This window comes from Microtus pennsylvanicus, chromosome 2 (assembly GCF_037038515.1).
Source record: "Microtus pennsylvanicus isolate mMicPen1 chromosome 2, mMicPen1.hap1, whole genome shotgun sequence".
Taxonomy (NCBI): Eukaryota; Metazoa; Chordata; class Mammalia; order Rodentia; family Cricetidae; genus Microtus; species Microtus pennsylvanicus.
Window position 1 is genome coordinate 123,119,506 of NC_134580.1, and position 16,631 is coordinate 123,136,136.

Sequence of the window (16,631 nt, forward strand, 5' to 3'; positions counted from 1 at the left end):
CCAATGAGGGCCAAGCAGTTTCTTTTTATTTAACCAATGACCTTCCTCCATCACGCTGTAACCTGTTCAGAGGTTTTTCGGTCTGGACCTGGCTTGACTAAGTGCCTGCAGTGTGTTATGATCACATGAGCCCTCAGACTGTTAGGTGGCAGGTAGGCCCTCCACCACACAGCTCACTTAGCACACAGCACTGGCGGCTGGCTCCACCTGCCTTGGTCCTTCCCAGTTCTGGGAAGCTGCTGTATCTGTGCTATCTAGTCTCCCACCCCAGTAGTGTGTGCACTACTCCAGTGCTTGGCTGTATTAAAGGAGCCACACCTCTGTACACAGTAAGCACTGGACCTGCTTGAGAGACCAAGGTTGCCAGGAAGCCATATCTGACTCCGTGTTCAGAATTTTTTCCTACTCTCTCAGGCCCTATGTTGATTTACATCCTGCACGTCAGACACCAAATGTAGTGGACTTTCCTTGGACTTCCAGCCTACAAAAATGACATGGAGACTTATTATTAATTATGAAAGCTTGGCCTTTAACTTAGACTTGTTCCCAACTAGCTCTTATAACTTAAATTAATCTGTTTTTATTAATCTACATTCTGCCACGTGGCTCAGTTACCTCTCCTGTGCTGTATGTATGCCCTACTTCTTGAGAGTCTGCCTTGGTGTCTCCTGCATGGCTATATTTATCTCTATTCTCCTCTCTCTGCCCACAAGTCCTGCCCACTCTCTCCTGCCTAGCTATTGGCCATTCGGCTCTTTATTAAGCCAATCACAGTGACAGCTTCACACAGTGTAAACAAATAGTCTGCAACACCACACTGCCTCCCCAGCATCTGCCCTAGAATATACCCAGACGGTCCACAGCGCACTTGTTAAACCTTTCCATAACCCACAGACAGACGCCTAGATTCTATCCAGACCCACTGCCTCTCACCTCACATCTGGCTGGACACTAAAGCCTTCATATCATGTCTCCTTCCCAGCATCCCTCACACCACTGTGGGTATCCCCAGGCCATTCCTCCTGACTAGAATACCCTTGGTGGACAACCAGTCCTCCCAGGCTTCAATATGGCCTGCTTGCCCCAGGGATCAACTCCCTGTGGCGCATCCAGGGCACTACTGCAGCGCTGGAGGCGCACAATGCTACGACGATCTCTTACATCATCACGCTCCTTGTGGCTAGCTACTCCGTATGGACCACAGCATGTCCATCCCTGTACTTGAAATGCTTCTCTCGATGGGGATTCAACAAATACTGACATTTTTTTACCCTTTTAATCCGCATCAGTGCTATGCAGAAGAAATGATGCAAGACTCAGAAGACTAACTTTTTAAAAAATGTTAAAAGAAGCAAAGGAGGGCTGGGGTGTGGCTCAGGAGTAAGCCTTGACTCTCTGGAGTGCGGCACGGGGCTCCGCTGCCAGGACTGCAGGAAAGCAGGGAGGGGAGTGGAGACTAGAAGGCCAGAGGAAATGAATAAAATAATTTTATTTAATCCAATTCTAGCCAAAACAATTGTCCTCTTATTACTTAACTAAAAACAAATATTAATTAGATGTGATTCTATTTCTTTTCTTTGCATGGGTCTCTCGATATGAAGGGAGTGTATTCTGCTTCTGTAATACATCCTGCAGAGTGCACACATTACAGAGGCCCGGGGGCTGCAGGTGGCTTGTGGCCCTCAGGCCAGACCGTATGGGCCTGGGTAATTTTTATTCTGGACCCTAGCCTTTTACTGAAAAGACAAGAGTTCTCCGGCGTGATCTTACATCCCTTCGAGTTCTAAAGAAAGAGCTCTGGATTTCATGAAAACGGAGAATGCCCTGCCACTGGGAGTGAAGAGTGTCCCTCCAGGGGCCGGCCAACTGCATCCTAGCCATTCCTTCAGATTTGCCAGTCCCTGCACACACAGTGTAAGCCCTCACTGGGGTACTCTCAGAAACCTGGCCCGGACACAGAAGCCCAGAGAACACAGGCCTTAAAGATCTGTGGTCACCTCTTCACTAAGTGTAACCCAATGAAGAAACAAAATACCCAATGACTGCCTTCATTGGCCTTTTGTTCCCTAGTAACATGAGCCTTCCAAAAGGACAGAAATAGAAATAGAATGAAGAATAACTTAGGCCTTCGCTTAGATTCTCTAGATATAAACATCACACTTGCTTCATCATTTTCTATCCCACACACCCTTTACACACACACACACACACACACACACACACACGCACGCACGCACGCACGCACACTCCCCTTCTCCATAGAAAAATACAACTATCTCCTAAGATTTGAATGAGTCACTTATGTGATACTTCTTTGCTTCTAAATACTCATCTGTCTCCTAAAAATAACAGCATTCTTGCACTACCCCCGCATGATTGTCAGAAATATCTTCAATTTTGTATTGAGATTATTCGTTTACTGTATGTTGTATGTGTGTTTGGGTGCACATCGTCACAGCACATGTGTGAAGGTCAGAAGACAACTCGTGGGCATTTCCTTCCACCGTGAGGATTCTGTAAATCCAACTCAGATCGTCACTCTCTGTGGCAAGTGCTGTAAATCACTAAGCCACCCAACTGCCAGAATTTAAAACTGACATTATTTCAGAACAAGTTTGAATCTTCAGTCACTGTGGTCCTCATGCCCTTCTTCTTCCCCAGGATACCATTCGGGAGCTCCTTAAATGCCATCTGTTCTCAGACTTCTCCAACTGGGGGCAACCCCATAGCCTTTTCTTTCTATGACTATGTCTTTTGAAAGCTACGAGTCCACCTTGTCGTGGTGGAACGCTCAGAAGGCAAAGGCAGGCATATCAGAAGTCGGAGGCTAGCCTGATCTAGATAGTGAATTCCAAAACAGCCAGGGTTGCGTCGTCGTAAGACCCTGGGGATGGGGGCGGAGAACAAACTAAGTTCTGTAGGACCTCCCCACTCTGGTTTTTCCATCTTCTCCCTATTCTTTTTAAGTTGTGTGCTTTGGAAAGAGCCACAGAAGGCCTATATTCTCTTTGGTTATTGTTTTAGGAGTCCTAGGATGCTAAGAGGCCCTTTTGTTCCTCCTCTTACAGGAGTCACAGTAGAGCGGGCCTGGGGCTGCTTCCCTGGAAATGCGCTCCCTTGCCTTGGTGATTAGTCAGTGGTGCCTTGAGGCTGTGAAAATATCATATTTTTCATTGTTACTTTTTTTTCTACCCATGTTAAGAGTATCGACTGACACTTCTAACCCGATTCAAGTATCACGGTACCGCTCACCAAATAGTGGCTTTTTTCTAATTCCATTATTTATCCTATCTTCATTATTCTGCATTGTGTCTGTGTTTGTTTATTCATTCATGCATTTCAGTGTGGGCTTTGGGGCTTTCACTCCTCCATAGGTTATAACCCATCACCCACACTGGGGGGCAGGGAAGAGACGCAGGAATGCGCCCTTTATACTTTCACCCTTGCAAGCAAGGGGTCGAGTTCAGTCCTCGCCTAGCATGTGCAAGGTTTGATCCTCAGCGCTGCAAACAAGAGAAAGAGAAAAGCGAAGACAGGTATACTCCATAGTAGATCCTGCAAACCCTAAATCCCGAGAGTCAAAGATGGGGGAGAATGGCTTCTAGTTTGTTCTTGCAGCTACAGGACTCTCGTGAAAGCCAGGAGCACATTATTTTCAAAAGCCCATTGGGGAAGGGAATTCTGTCCACTATGCCTTTGCTATTTAACTCTTTTCGACGTCTCCTCACTGTATTCTGTCTTCACTGGCTAGCGGTATTTCATTTCTACTAAGCACTCTTAAAAATTCAGAGAGCAGATAATTTAACCAAAGGGGAAAAGAGGCAACAAAACCTCTTTCTAGGGTTTACTGGCTTCTGCGGCATTGGTGCCTCAAAAGGCAATTTCTTCTGGTCCACTGTCCTGTGAGTTTCCCGGGGAATTCTCTGTAAACGTAGACACTTTTTTCCTTCCCTTACAGTAAATGGATAGGAAATGGGTGAGGTTGGGAGCAGGGCTGAGTGGCTGCGAGGCCTGACGTTAGCCAGGCTCCCGGTGGCCTAATTAGAGGAAAGCTGCTGGGCTTTCTATGAAGAGGAGCAAAGTAAGCGGGGAAGGACAGGAAGGGAGGCCAGAGCCCTAAGAGCATTCCTTTTCCTGCCCAACTAAATGCCAACCTTGCCTTAGACCATTAGGCCTGAGCTTAGATAGCGTCAGCATAAGTAGCTGGACAGTCATGGGCTGCCGAGCTATAGTGCTGACTAGATTAATGCCTTACGAAATGGGAGATGTGCAAAAAAAAAAAAAAAAAAACATCAGAGATAAAAATAAGAGGGGTGGTTCTTAGAACTGAAGCCCAGAGCCATCCCCGACTGCAGATGCCACCAGTGGTACCTGCCAAACCCAGCTCCCTTTGCTGTTGATGGATGGACAGGTGGTATCATCCGTAGATAAACACTAAAAGAAGCAAAATGTTTTGGTCTGGAGGCAGGATGCATTTCTGCAGCAAAGCCATTATCCCTGCAAGTCAGACAAAAAGTCAGACAGCTCAGGATGAGGTCCAGTCCATGGAACTCTGGGTTCCTGGAACCCCAGGACACTTTCTCTGATGGTCACCATAGCGTCATCAGCCATTTTGATTGACTTGGTTCATTCAACAAGTAAGCAGGTTCATTTAAGTAGGATGTGTGCAACTTCCACCTCTTCAGAACACAAATAAAATAAAACAAGAGCAAGCAAGTAAACAATAACAAAACCAGAGAGGAAGAAGAGAAGGAAATTGGGGAACAGGAAGAAAAAAGAAGAGAAGAGAAGAAAAAAGAAAAGAAAAGGCCTCAGTTTAACAATCAACACACAATTTGTTCTTTCTGCTCACGCTTCAGTGCAGAGAACCCTCACAAAGGCTCCTCATGAAGCCCCTCTTTCATTTACTGCTCTATAAAATTGCTGGTGAATTAATTTATCCTGATGTCCCTGGAGTGAGGAGAGCAGCCCCAGAGAAGAAAGCCACAGTGGCAAAGAAAGGCTTTCTTTGAATTGAGCAGCAAACAAGTATTCGACCAATGTCTTTAGTTTCAGACTCACACGGGAAGGGATTGGCAGCATCTTAGATGAAGAGGTAGGGTGGGGCCATTGAAGAACAGTAGTGGGAAGGGTGTTCTATTCAAAATGCTGCCCTGGGCAGAGCACAGTCTGTGTCTCCCTGAACTCGGACGGTAAGGCTTTGGGGAAAGGACCATCGCTGCACCCATCTGAAACTTAAAAGTCCTGAGGCTGGGCAACACCAGAGACTCACTTGAGTGGCAGTAGCGTGTCACACAAGCTGAGAAGTGGCTGCAACAAAAAAAGACCTCAGTAAATGAGAAACCAACTGAAGGCCAGCAGCGTGCCTGAGCAGAGGTGCGCTAGCCCGTGTCACCCAGTGGCTTCCTGTGTCCACAGCAGTGGGGCAGGCAAGGAGACCCACGGTTTTGATTGGTTTTGTCTCCACAGAGGTGATGGTCAGTGACTGGATCCTCAAGGATGTTAGACACATTCCTTCCTTTCTTCCTCCCTCCCCCTGTAATGGATTCGAGTCCAGGGCTCACTCATGCTGGGCGAACTCCCTCCAACTGAGCTACAGCCCCGGCTAGAGCTCATGTTCCACCCCCTAGGCTGAACCTCAAGGGTTTCCTGAACTGAGTGTCCAAGACTCTGAAAAACAAATGGCTAATTCTCTGAGAGTATGATTTCTAGGCAGGCACAGTGGCTAACACCAGACACGTCAGTTATTCAGGCGGCCGAGGAAGGAAGGTGGCTGGAGCCCGGGGCTCTGCCCACAGACGTGTTGCACTCTTCTCTGGGGCCAAGGAGTGCAACTTTTCCCAGCGACTGTGTGGATCTGCTTTCCTCAGCCTGGCTGAAGGCTGCAGAGGTTGTCAGAGTCCCAGGCAGTGTCTGTGTGTCTGTCAATAACCCAGTGCACAGTGGATAAGGCTAATCAATATCTCAATGATCGGGCCACATCGACCAGGGATGGTTAGCTAGCTTCCACAAGTTGACATTTCCCAGTGCTTTCTTAGGCAGGAGTGTGTGGCTGGCAAAGTAACAGAGAATCTAAGTTCCTGGAACAGCAGCAGGCCCGCCTCTGGCAAAGAAGCAGAGGCTGCCCGTCCTGTTTAGATCCAGAGACTTTGTGACTGTCCTCCACATCCCACCTGTGACTAGGAAGGGAACAAATCTGAGACCCATTCACTGTCTGTCCCCTTGACCCTCTCCTTGTGGTGTCTAGGGAGGTATTCAGATAGGCAAGTTGTTCTGTGACTAATCTTCCTTTTTGTTTTTATTTTGGTTTTTCTGGCTATTTGTCTTGAGACAATTGTGGTGATAGTTTGTTTGTGCTGTGACAACCACAGACAATGTCTCATTATGTAGCCCAGGCTGCTTTCATACTCGTGGCAATCCCCCTGCCTCTGCCTCCCAAATGGTAAGATTAAAGACGTGAGCATCCTTGTCTGGTTTTCATCACCTGTTTTTTAATATGAATTGGGAAACAAATTAGGGCTTTTTTATTTAACTGACGATATTCAGGGCAAAGCAAATTTCTCCCAAGCTCGCAGCACCGACTAGGCTGCGGCACAGGGTTGTGATAAGGACAGAAACAGCCTTCAGCTCAGCAAGCAGGGCCAGTCCCTGGCTCACAGGGTCTCAACTCAGGAGTCTTTTCATGTTAAGATGGCCTGGAAGCCAAAGAGCACCCAATGAGACATACATGGATCTAATCTACATGGGAAATAGAAAAAGACAAGATCACCTGCAAATGGATGGCTGAAGCTAAAGTTTGCCATAGAGGAGGGGGACAGATAAGTCTGACCGCTACCTTGGGACAGCAGTGTTTGTCAGAAGCCTCAATCCTAGGCACCCCTGTGCTGGCTGCTGCAGGGACCCAGAACTCATAGCCCTTGAATGCGTGGGGGGAGGGCATATTGTGATATGTGGTGTTTGTGTGTATGTGTGGTGTGTGTGTGTGTATTGTGCTGCGTGTGTTTATGTATGTGTGTAGAGTATATGGTATTGAGTGTGTATTTATATGTATACATGGTGTGTTATAATTTAGATGTAATGTATACATGGTGTGTTCTAATTTATATGTAATATATGTGCGGGGGGGTGTTTATATGTAATGTGTGTGTGCTGTGAGGGTATGTGTATGTTGGTGGTGTGTTGTGCTGTGTGTGTGTTTGAGTATGTGTGTTTATATGTAATGTATATGAGGTACGAGGTTGCATGTGTGTTGCGTTGTGTGTGTAGTGTGTGTGTGTGTGCATGGTGTGGAACTTTTAGCAAGTTTGATAAGCATAGTATTTTCTTGTTTGAAAAATATTATTTATTTCTAAAATACTGAAAATATTTTGTCAAAATTGTTATCAATCCCTCATTGTCTTTAATAAAGTCCAATTTTCTAAAAAGTAAGTTTGCCAAGAATTCAAAAGAGGAGTGGAGGAGCGAATGGGAGAGCGCAGAGGATTTTTAGGGCCATGAAGTTATCTGTGTGCTACTACAGTTGCGTAGGCGCGTAGCACGGATCGTCTGCATCACTATCTTTGCACATGCCGGGGTTGTGATCCACAGGCTGAGATTGACAGCACAGCAAGAACCCCGCCCCCCACGGCCGTTGGTGACCCTGCAGCAGTATCAGGCCATTGGTGGTCAAAATGTCCCCATAGCAACAGCCCCATCAGGTGTGAATAACAGGGAAACATGCTGGAGGAGGCGACCCGTATAAGAACTCGACTTTCAGCTTTGTTAGTGTAAAAAACAAAAGTTGCCTTTAAATGAAGGTATATTAGAAGTCCAGTGCGCTGGGACACAGTGACACGGAGAGATGGTAATATTAAGTAAATGAAGCCAATCACAGAGAGACAAATGTTCCCAGGTTTTATATAGATTTATACAAATCATGTCTATAGTCACGTATATTAATATTAGTGACAGGCATGTTAATGACATGAAAATACAAGTTAAAATTGTCTAGGGCAGTGGCTCTCAACCTCCCCAAAGCTACTACCCTTGGGGACCCTCAACCATAAAATTATTTTCATTGCGACTTCCTAACTGTAATTTTGGTATTGTTATCAATTGTAATGTAAATATCTGATATGCAGGGTATCTAATGTGTGACCCCTGTGAAAGGGTCACCCAACCCCCACCTCCGGGGTTGTGATCCACAGGCTGAGAACCGTTGTTCTAGGGGGACAGAAAGGACCAAATGGAGCGAGCGGGAAGGACAAGAAAAGGGAGGGAGGGAGGAATGGGCTCAACCTACCATATGTACATGTACAAAAGCTTGGCAAGAAGGAAAAGAATGTTTTATTAGTACATGAAGGAAAGTGTATTAAGTTTAAAAAATTAAAAATTGGGGGCATGTGCCTGACTTGGTGGTATATGCCTGTGCTGGAGAGTTTTATATCAATTTGACACAAGCCACAGTCATCTGAGAGGAGGGAATGGAACCTCAATTAAGAGAAAGCTTCCTTAAGATCAGGCTGTAGGCAGTCCTGCGGGCTATTTCCTTAATTAGTGATTGATGAGGGAGGGCCAGCCAGTTGTGGGCGGGACCACCCTGGGATGGTGCTCTGGCTGATCAAGTCAGTAAGCAGCACACCTCCTGGGCTCCAAAGGGAGTGGCACTATTAGGAGTTGTGGCCTCGTTGGAGGGGGTGTGGCTTGCTGGAGGAAGTGGGTCACTGTGGAGGTGGGCTTTGAGGTCTCATATGTGCTCAGGCCACACCCAGTGAGACAGACCATTTCCTGTTGCCTGTGAGTCAAGATGGAAGAACTCTCAGCAACTTCTCCAGCACCATGCCTGCCTGCATGAGGCCTCGCTTCCTGCTGTGACGATAATGGACTGAACCTCTGAACTGTAAACAAGCCACCCCAGTTAAATGTTTTCCTTTAGCAGAGTTGCATGGTTGTGGTGTCTCTTCACAGCAAAAGAAACCCTAATAAGATACCCTGCTTTGAAAAACAAACAAACAAAACCTAATTTACTGGCAAGCAAACAGGATCTCAGAGTCAAACAAAGTGTGGATGAACAGGCTACGCACACTTCTTGGAAGCTGTGTGTGGTAAGCACCCAAGGACCACATTTTGGAGCGAAATGTAAAGGAAGTGGGCTGCTACCTTTTAGCTGTTCCATAGGTATCCAGCCAGGGCTTTAGCCAGTCACTTCCCAAATGAACAGAAACCAAGAAATGAGGATCAATCTTGCATCTAAGACTCTGAGCCTGGTAGATTGCTGCATTCAATTTCTTTTCCTTAGAGGAAACTATCCCTTTCCCCAGCTCTCTGAAACACCTTTCCTAATAGCAGGTACTGTCCCTGACTGTGGAGGGATGGTCAATAATCCATGTGTGTTTGTAAATAACCTGGGGGCCTTGGAGGACACTGGCCACCTCTCTGCCGGTTGTTTTCTTCCTAAATTGCTTCCCATTCTCTGATCAGGACTAACTTGCTGGTTTGGTCTCAAGGTCATTGCTGTCTCACTTTGGCAGAACTCAAGAGGGGCATAAAATCCAAAACCAAGACCTTTGCTTTTCTCTTTTATAAATTAAAAAAAAAAGGCTGATACTGTTGCATTCTGAGAATATTGGCAGAATGGTATGCTATAGTGACTGCTACCTTCTGAACAAGGCTCCCCAAACATGCTGCCACCTGGGCAATCAAAACTGCAGGTCTCCTGAATCTGTGCGAACTGTTTAAGATGCTGTGATGGGAAGTGGGTCCTCAAACAACAAGGTCCCTTTCTGCTGGGCACTGGGGAGAAGCCACAGAGAGTCCCAACCTTAATTTTTTTTTTTTAAAGAACCCTACTCCTCCTGGACCATCCCAGGAACTGTGCAGTCCTCAAAGTATTTTCAGAGAATTAAGGCCACCTGCTTCTCCGAGAACCTGTATTAGACTTGGTAGATGAAGAAACTGGCTAGTGGTGGGCCCAGAAATCTAGGCCCAGAACACCAACCAAGTATATAATGTATTTTTCTCATTTACCCCATCACTCTCTTCCATCTCCCCGACTCTTTCTAAACCCTCTTTTCCTAAGAGGCTCCCTCTCACTTTCATGTCTATTGCTGTTTTGAAGTGTAGGGGGCATGCGTGAGTGTGTGTGTGTGTGTGTGTGTGTGAGAGAGAGAGAGAGAGAGAGAGAGAGAGAGAGAGAGAGAGAGAGAGAGAGAGAGAGAGACAGACAGAGAGAGACAGACAGAGAGAGACAGACAGAGACAGAGAGAGAGACAGAGAGAGACAGAGAGAGACAGAGAGAGACAGAGAGAGACAGAGAGACAGAGAGAGAGAAAGCACTGAGTACAATTAAGATTGTTTGCATGAGCCTGGGTAGGGGGGTATTTACTGTAGCCTGAACAAGTTACCATACCACTGAACGAAATAACTCCTCTCTCCGGCAACTGTCTATAGTTCCTCAGGAAGGGGTGTGGCTTCATGCGCCCCTCCCCTATCCTGACCGAACGTTCAAGCACATCTTTTGCAATTCTTGTGCAGGTGACCACAGTACAGCAGCTGTGTTATGCCCAAGAGAAAGTGTTTCACATCGCTCCTCTCCATCCTTCCCACTCCATCTTCCTCGGTGTTCCCCGAATACTGGAGGTTGTGGTACAGATAAACCTGGTGAAAAGTTTGTGGGTGGAGGAGGCAAGCCCATGAGCCTTTACCCTACACAAAGAACTACTCCAACAGTGCCCACTCTGTCCTTGCTTCGCTTCATTCTTTCTCAGTGAAGTCTTCTTTGTCTAGCATACCATCCATCCCTTAGTCATCTCAGGAATATAAGATCCATGTTGACAGGAACATCTGTCTTTTGGGTCCCTACAGTTTTCCTAGTGCCTGCAATCATGGTGGGGATGTTGGGGTCAAAGGGTAGATAGTATTGGTGGAGCTAAGATTGGATGAACTATAGGTGGCAATTAAGGAAGAAATCAGGTCACAACTGAGTGTGGAGCGGACCCAAGCATAGACTCTTGTTATGTTTCTCTTTTGATGCCTGGTAGCCCTGGGGACAGTTGCCTCTGTTGCTCCTCTGGCTGGAAAGCAGTCTTTTCTCCCTGTGCGCCTACCCACGGCACCCACAAACCATGACAGCGTCAGCAAGTTCATTCCCAGAGAGAAGTGACACCCACGGAGTTGGGCTCAGACCCTGAGGACGTTTGATTTCCCGTCCCAAGTGGCTTCATGTGACAAGACAGCAAAGGCTAAAGTTTAGTAAACATGTTTGGTTATCGTGAGGATGTATCAGCTTTTCCACGAATGCATGACATTTTTGGGGATCACTGTGTTCTCCGTATACAATAGGCATCTGCTCAGCCTTCAGTTGGCCAGTTAGTAGCCTGAACACAAAAGCACAGTTTCCCTGCCTGCCGCTCAGGTAAGCATCAGCTGAGCCGTGCAGAGGCCAGGCTGCGACGCCGAGGTGGCCTGTTTTCTGCTCATTATTAATCCAGAGACCTTAATGACGAACAACATTTGTGTTATTTTCTACCCAAATTTAATCTGTTCATGCAGTAGTTCAGTCAATCCCGCAATCTGTTTTTCTCAAATGAGGGTAGATAATGGAGACGCCGTTCTTTACAAGTCTTCAGGCTTTTAAATTCTGATAAAATCAGGATTCTTCACTGGGTCCTGCCCCAGCTCTGAATTAAACCACTTTAAATGTAATTACGGAACCTGGCCTTCCATCAGGAACATCCATTTAAAGCATTGATTGGCCAGGCTGCTCCGCGAGGCTCTTTATGAGCAAACGATTGCAATGGGGCCAGAACTGTAATTTATCAAGGCAAAAAAGCAGGTAAATACTTTATTAGTGGTAATGAGAGGGTTGCCAGCTAACTGAATCTCTTCTTCCCTCACCAGCTACTTCACGGAGCCGTGGTGCATGGCCCTCTTCCACGATCGTTTTATTGATCTCAGGAAAGAGTTGCGCCAAATCTTAAACTCTAAGCAGGTAAGCGTGATTAATGGATGCGTGAGTGTTATTCCTTTGCAAATTGTGAGCAGTTGACAGCCGTTGATCATTTGGACTTTCCCCTGCATTCCCATCTCACAGTGGTGTTTTAGCAGCCCTGTGCTTCCTTAAATAAACTCTGGAGTCTATCAATGTAGACAGTGATGTTCAGGGGTAGTGACTTGTCCTTAGACCCTTTTCTGGACACTACATTGCTCTTGCATTTTTATGAGTAGCTTTGTCTTCATGATCAGCTAACTGTGTTGACTGAAAACTAGAGATGAATTGTTTTTCCTGCTGCCTAGAATGAAAATTGCATTCCTTTAGTTTTCTGTCTGTTATTGTTGAGGATACATGCGTGTGTGTGCGTGTGCACCACGTGTGTATGTGTGTTTTAAAAAATATAAAAGTACCAGGTCTAGGGGCCTGTGTCTCTAATCCCAGCACTTTGGCAATGACGCAGGAAGCTGGGGGGTTCATGGTGATTCTCTGCTACATAGCAAGTTCCAGACTTGCCTAAGCTACACAAGACTGACCCAAAAGAACTGCCACCACCCCCCGCAAAATAAATGAATGAATGAATGAATAAATAAATATCAAAGAGAAGTCACCCCAGTGTCAGAATACACTCCTTTTATAGCTAAAACATCTCCCTCAATATGATAGAGAATTATCTGGAAGCTAGGCGCCATGTCCTGATGCTCCAAGCTCAGCACATGCCTCTGTGGAGATAAGGAGGTATTTGTGAAACTTCACGCTAATTCTTCTGATATTCTTAAAGTTTGAAGAAAGTTAGTGTCTTTGCTCAGGGAGGTGGGATATCCATCCCAGACTCCACCTTGTTTCAGAGAGACAACATGCCTGGGTCTTTATTAGTTTCTATCTCATTTTGATATCTTAAGGAACTTCAGAATGTCCCCTCTGGTCACAGGACCTTCAACCTTGCATGTTCTGTGGTAGAGCCACCATACTGGACAGCCTAGATTTATGTAGCCCCTACCATATTCCAGCCCTAGCTTATACCACCTCACTTAAAGGTGGGTGGCAGGACCTCCTAGACCTTACACCGAAGGAGACACTGAAGCTTAATCACCCTCCATAGCTGAGTTACACAGTAGTTTGGTGACCAAGCTTCCAAACTCAAAGCTCTCCCTCTCCAGCTGGGAAAAGAGGATTGGGGCCATGCAGGGTCAAATCACCAGCTCATCTTCCCCCTTCCATTTCCAATACGATTCCTCGGGAGCCTGCTCCAAAATGTAGGCAATTTACTAATCTGAACTAGATTCCAACTGGAAGCGTAGTTTTAGACTTTAAATGAAAATGGCACACCTTAGGGTCCACGTAGGTAAAAGTCCAGCAGGTCAGTGTCACTAGGAAATATTTACATTAAAGAGTCAAAGTCTCCACAAGCTTGGATGCTTCCAGTTAATCCCATACAGCCTTGGGGGAGAAGCAATGTGAGTACGCACGAAAGTCACACAGCGCTTACGTCATTCAGACTGGAGCGTGTGTATAGACACTCCCTGAACACAGTACCCTTAAGGATGCTGAAGCACGTGCTCAGATGTTTGAGTCCCTTATATAGAATGGAGCAGTGTTTATATAGAACCCACTCATGTTTCTGCATACATCTGATCATCTCTAGATTACTTAAATTGCCTACTAAAACCTTGTGGCACTTGAACCACATCATTCAGGGAATACTGAAAAGAAAATGGCACATGAACACTGTCAATATAGGTGTAATTTTTTCTAAGTATTTTTGGTCCCTTGTTCATTGAATCTGTTGGTGTGAAACTTGTGGATACACAGAGCTATATGCTGAAGTATCTGTACTTATATACTGAAGATGGGTACAGGTCCACAGGCTCTGTGCTCCGTGCTGGAGCCTGGAGGAGGTCTGCTCAGGTTGAAGACAAACCTAGCGCTTACTGTCTTTACTTGATGTCCTGGACACCTCCCCTCCTCTCAAAACGTGATCTGCCGAAAGCTGCCATAGGAGCAAAGACTCGTCTATCCCCGAGTGACCCCAACAAAGCTTTCCGAGCCCCACCTTTGAGCTCCTTGATTAACCCTTTGCACAGTCCTCAGGGCTTTTAGGATACAGGTGGTGTTTTCTTGTTACTAGCCAGCTTCTGATATAAATACTGAAAAGCGGAGAACTTAAACATATTTTAGCATAATTGTTACCACAGACCATACTTTCTTCAATAAAATTCAATTTCCTAAAGCACTATTTTTCCGGGATTTGGAGGAATGGGAGAAGCCTGGGTGAACAGGCAAGCGTGAAGGGTGGCTTAGGACAGTGAGACTATTCTGCGTGACACCGCAGCATTACGCCATTGTCTAAACTCACGAAAATGCCGGGCACATTAACAACGATGCATCAGTGTTGAGCAAGCGTTGAGAAACTGTTAAACGCATCAGCACCCATCACGTTTGCCAGGACCCCTCAAGGCTCCCTCAAAGTTTCATCCGCAGCTTGACCTTAGCTGCGAGCCAGCTTGCTGTGCCGACTCGGGACAGGAGTGGCTTTTGACCCAAGCCAACCAGCACACCGAGGACTTCTAATCATTCCTGTGGGTTTTCCAGGCAGAGGGTGTGGCCTGCTTCACGGAGGACCAGGGAAAGAACCTCGGTGGGCACCGTTCTGCTTTTAGCATTTCCATTTGTCAAGTGGGAAAGCCACACAGAGAAGGGGTATGTGGTGTGGTGCCTGCCGCTATGCAGATTTAGGGTCACTTTGGGAAAACCTTCAGGTCCCACAGAACAAGGCCTAGCTGGTCCCTCCAGACAGAAGAGCAGCGAAAGGGATGTGTGCCAGATCTGGGGAGCAAAAGATGGTTCTGCCATTCCAGCCACCACCAACTAAGAGTGGGGGTGACAGCCCCAGCACCGAAACTGCCTGGGCGAGCCATGACCACACAGTCATGTAGGACAAGAGGAAAATAGAAAGTGTAGCTGCATCAAAGAATAGCAGAAATCCTTTTTCTTAAACGTTTTAACCAGTTCATGTTCCTCTCTAGTTTATCACCAAGTAGTACAGGATCTCATTAAGTATAACATCCTTGGTGTTTCAGTTTTTAATTATGTTAATGAACATTACATTTCATCTATGGATGAAGCTTACAGGTCACTGGCCATAGTCAAATTTTGTATAGTCAAAACTCACTCTTCTAATTTCTTTAAGAGAGAAGTAACGTAAGTGCCCTTAATAGCAGAACCTCACAGCTCACAGCCATCTGTAACTTTAGCTCCAGGCACGCACACACACACACATAAATAAACATAAAAATAAATATATTTGTAAAAACAGGAATGAGCGATTTCAAATACTAGTCCTGAGTCATACTTCCATAAGGTATGCCATACCATCCATAAGGAACTAGAGTAAGAAAACAAACTGAATTGAATAGCTGAAGCAGGAAAGGAAGAGGAGGGAGGGAGGAAGGGAAGAAGGGAGGGAAGGAAGAAGGAAGGAAGAGAGGGAGGGAGGAAGGAAGATAAAAATAGAGCAGAGAGAAATAAGTGAACTGGAGACTGGGAAAATAATAGTGAGAACAAAAGCTGTTGTTTGAAAGACCAACAAAATCCTAAGCCTTTGGTCAGACTTATAAATTACTAGATCAGAAACAAAAGCAAAGACATTCCTGTAGGCTTATAAAAACCAGAAAGCATTTTCAGAGACTATTATAAATAACGAGACGATACCTGGATAAAAGTGACAAACTCCTAGAAACACAGAAACTAGAAACTGACCCAAGAAGAAGCAGAAAATCTCCACAGATCTATAACGAAGACATTGAATCAATAAGCAAAACCTCTCACCAGGGCAGGGAATGTGGCTCGGTCAGTAAGTGCTGGCTATGCAAAGCCAAGGGCCAGAGTTGAGTCCCCAGCACACACATAGAAAGCCAGGTGATGTGGCATCTGCTTGTAATCCCAGTGCTAGGAAGGCAGAGACGAAACAAGTGGTTATCTGACTTACTGACCTGCCAGTCCATGCTGTAGGGCTGGATCCAGGCCAGTGAGAGACACACAGTGGCTGACACCCCAGGAAAACACCCAGAGCTGACCTCTGCCCTCCATGGGCACATGAAAACAGACACCCATCTCAACAAAGGTAAACTCGGGGTAGATGACTTCCTTAGTGACTTCCACCAGACAGTTAAAGAAATAACACCAGTCTTCCCTGAACTCTTTCAAAACAAATAGGAGAGAGGACCCTTACCCTGATACCATGGCCAGGCAAAGATGGATTTAAATGTAAAAACTGAGGGGTCCTTGAAATCAGCACAACACTCTTCCAAGATGAAGTTCTCAGCACAAAGTGGAGACAAAGAGCAGGGAATAAGAGACAAACAGGAGATAGAGAATGAGGGAGAAGGGGAAAGAAACAAGGGATGGGGGAAGGGATATTTGTCCCAGAGGGACAAAGGACTACTGCCTCTGGAGAGAGAGGAGATGTGGCCCATAAGCAAGAAGCAGTTTATAAAGGGAAAAAGGGAAACCCTGTTTTAGGATGAGTTTGTTTTGATTGGGCGTGTTAATTAGGGCAGCCGAAAGAAGGCTTTTGATTGCCAAACTTCAGTACTTTTATAGCTCAACCCCAGTAGTCAGCCTCCTGAGGAGAAAGTGGCCAAATAAGGAATAGGCTTTGGGG

The 16,631-nt window shown here is 46.0% G+C and overlaps 1 protein-coding gene across 3 annotated transcripts in view; it reads left to right on the forward strand.

Annotated features, from left to right (window-relative positions):
• Cfap61 (cilia and flagella associated protein 61) overlaps nucleotides 1-16,631 on the forward strand; it is a 270,585-nt gene that overhangs the window by 241,837 nt on the left and 12,117 nt on the right. For all 3 annotated transcript variants that reach the window (XM_075962374.1, XM_075962373.1, XM_075962375.1), the window contains one exon: nucleotides 11,878-11,968. In XM_075962374.1, the coding sequence (XP_075818489.1) occupies nucleotides 11,878-11,968 (91 nt within the window). The remainder of the gene's footprint in view (nucleotides 1-11,877; nucleotides 11,969-16,631) is intronic.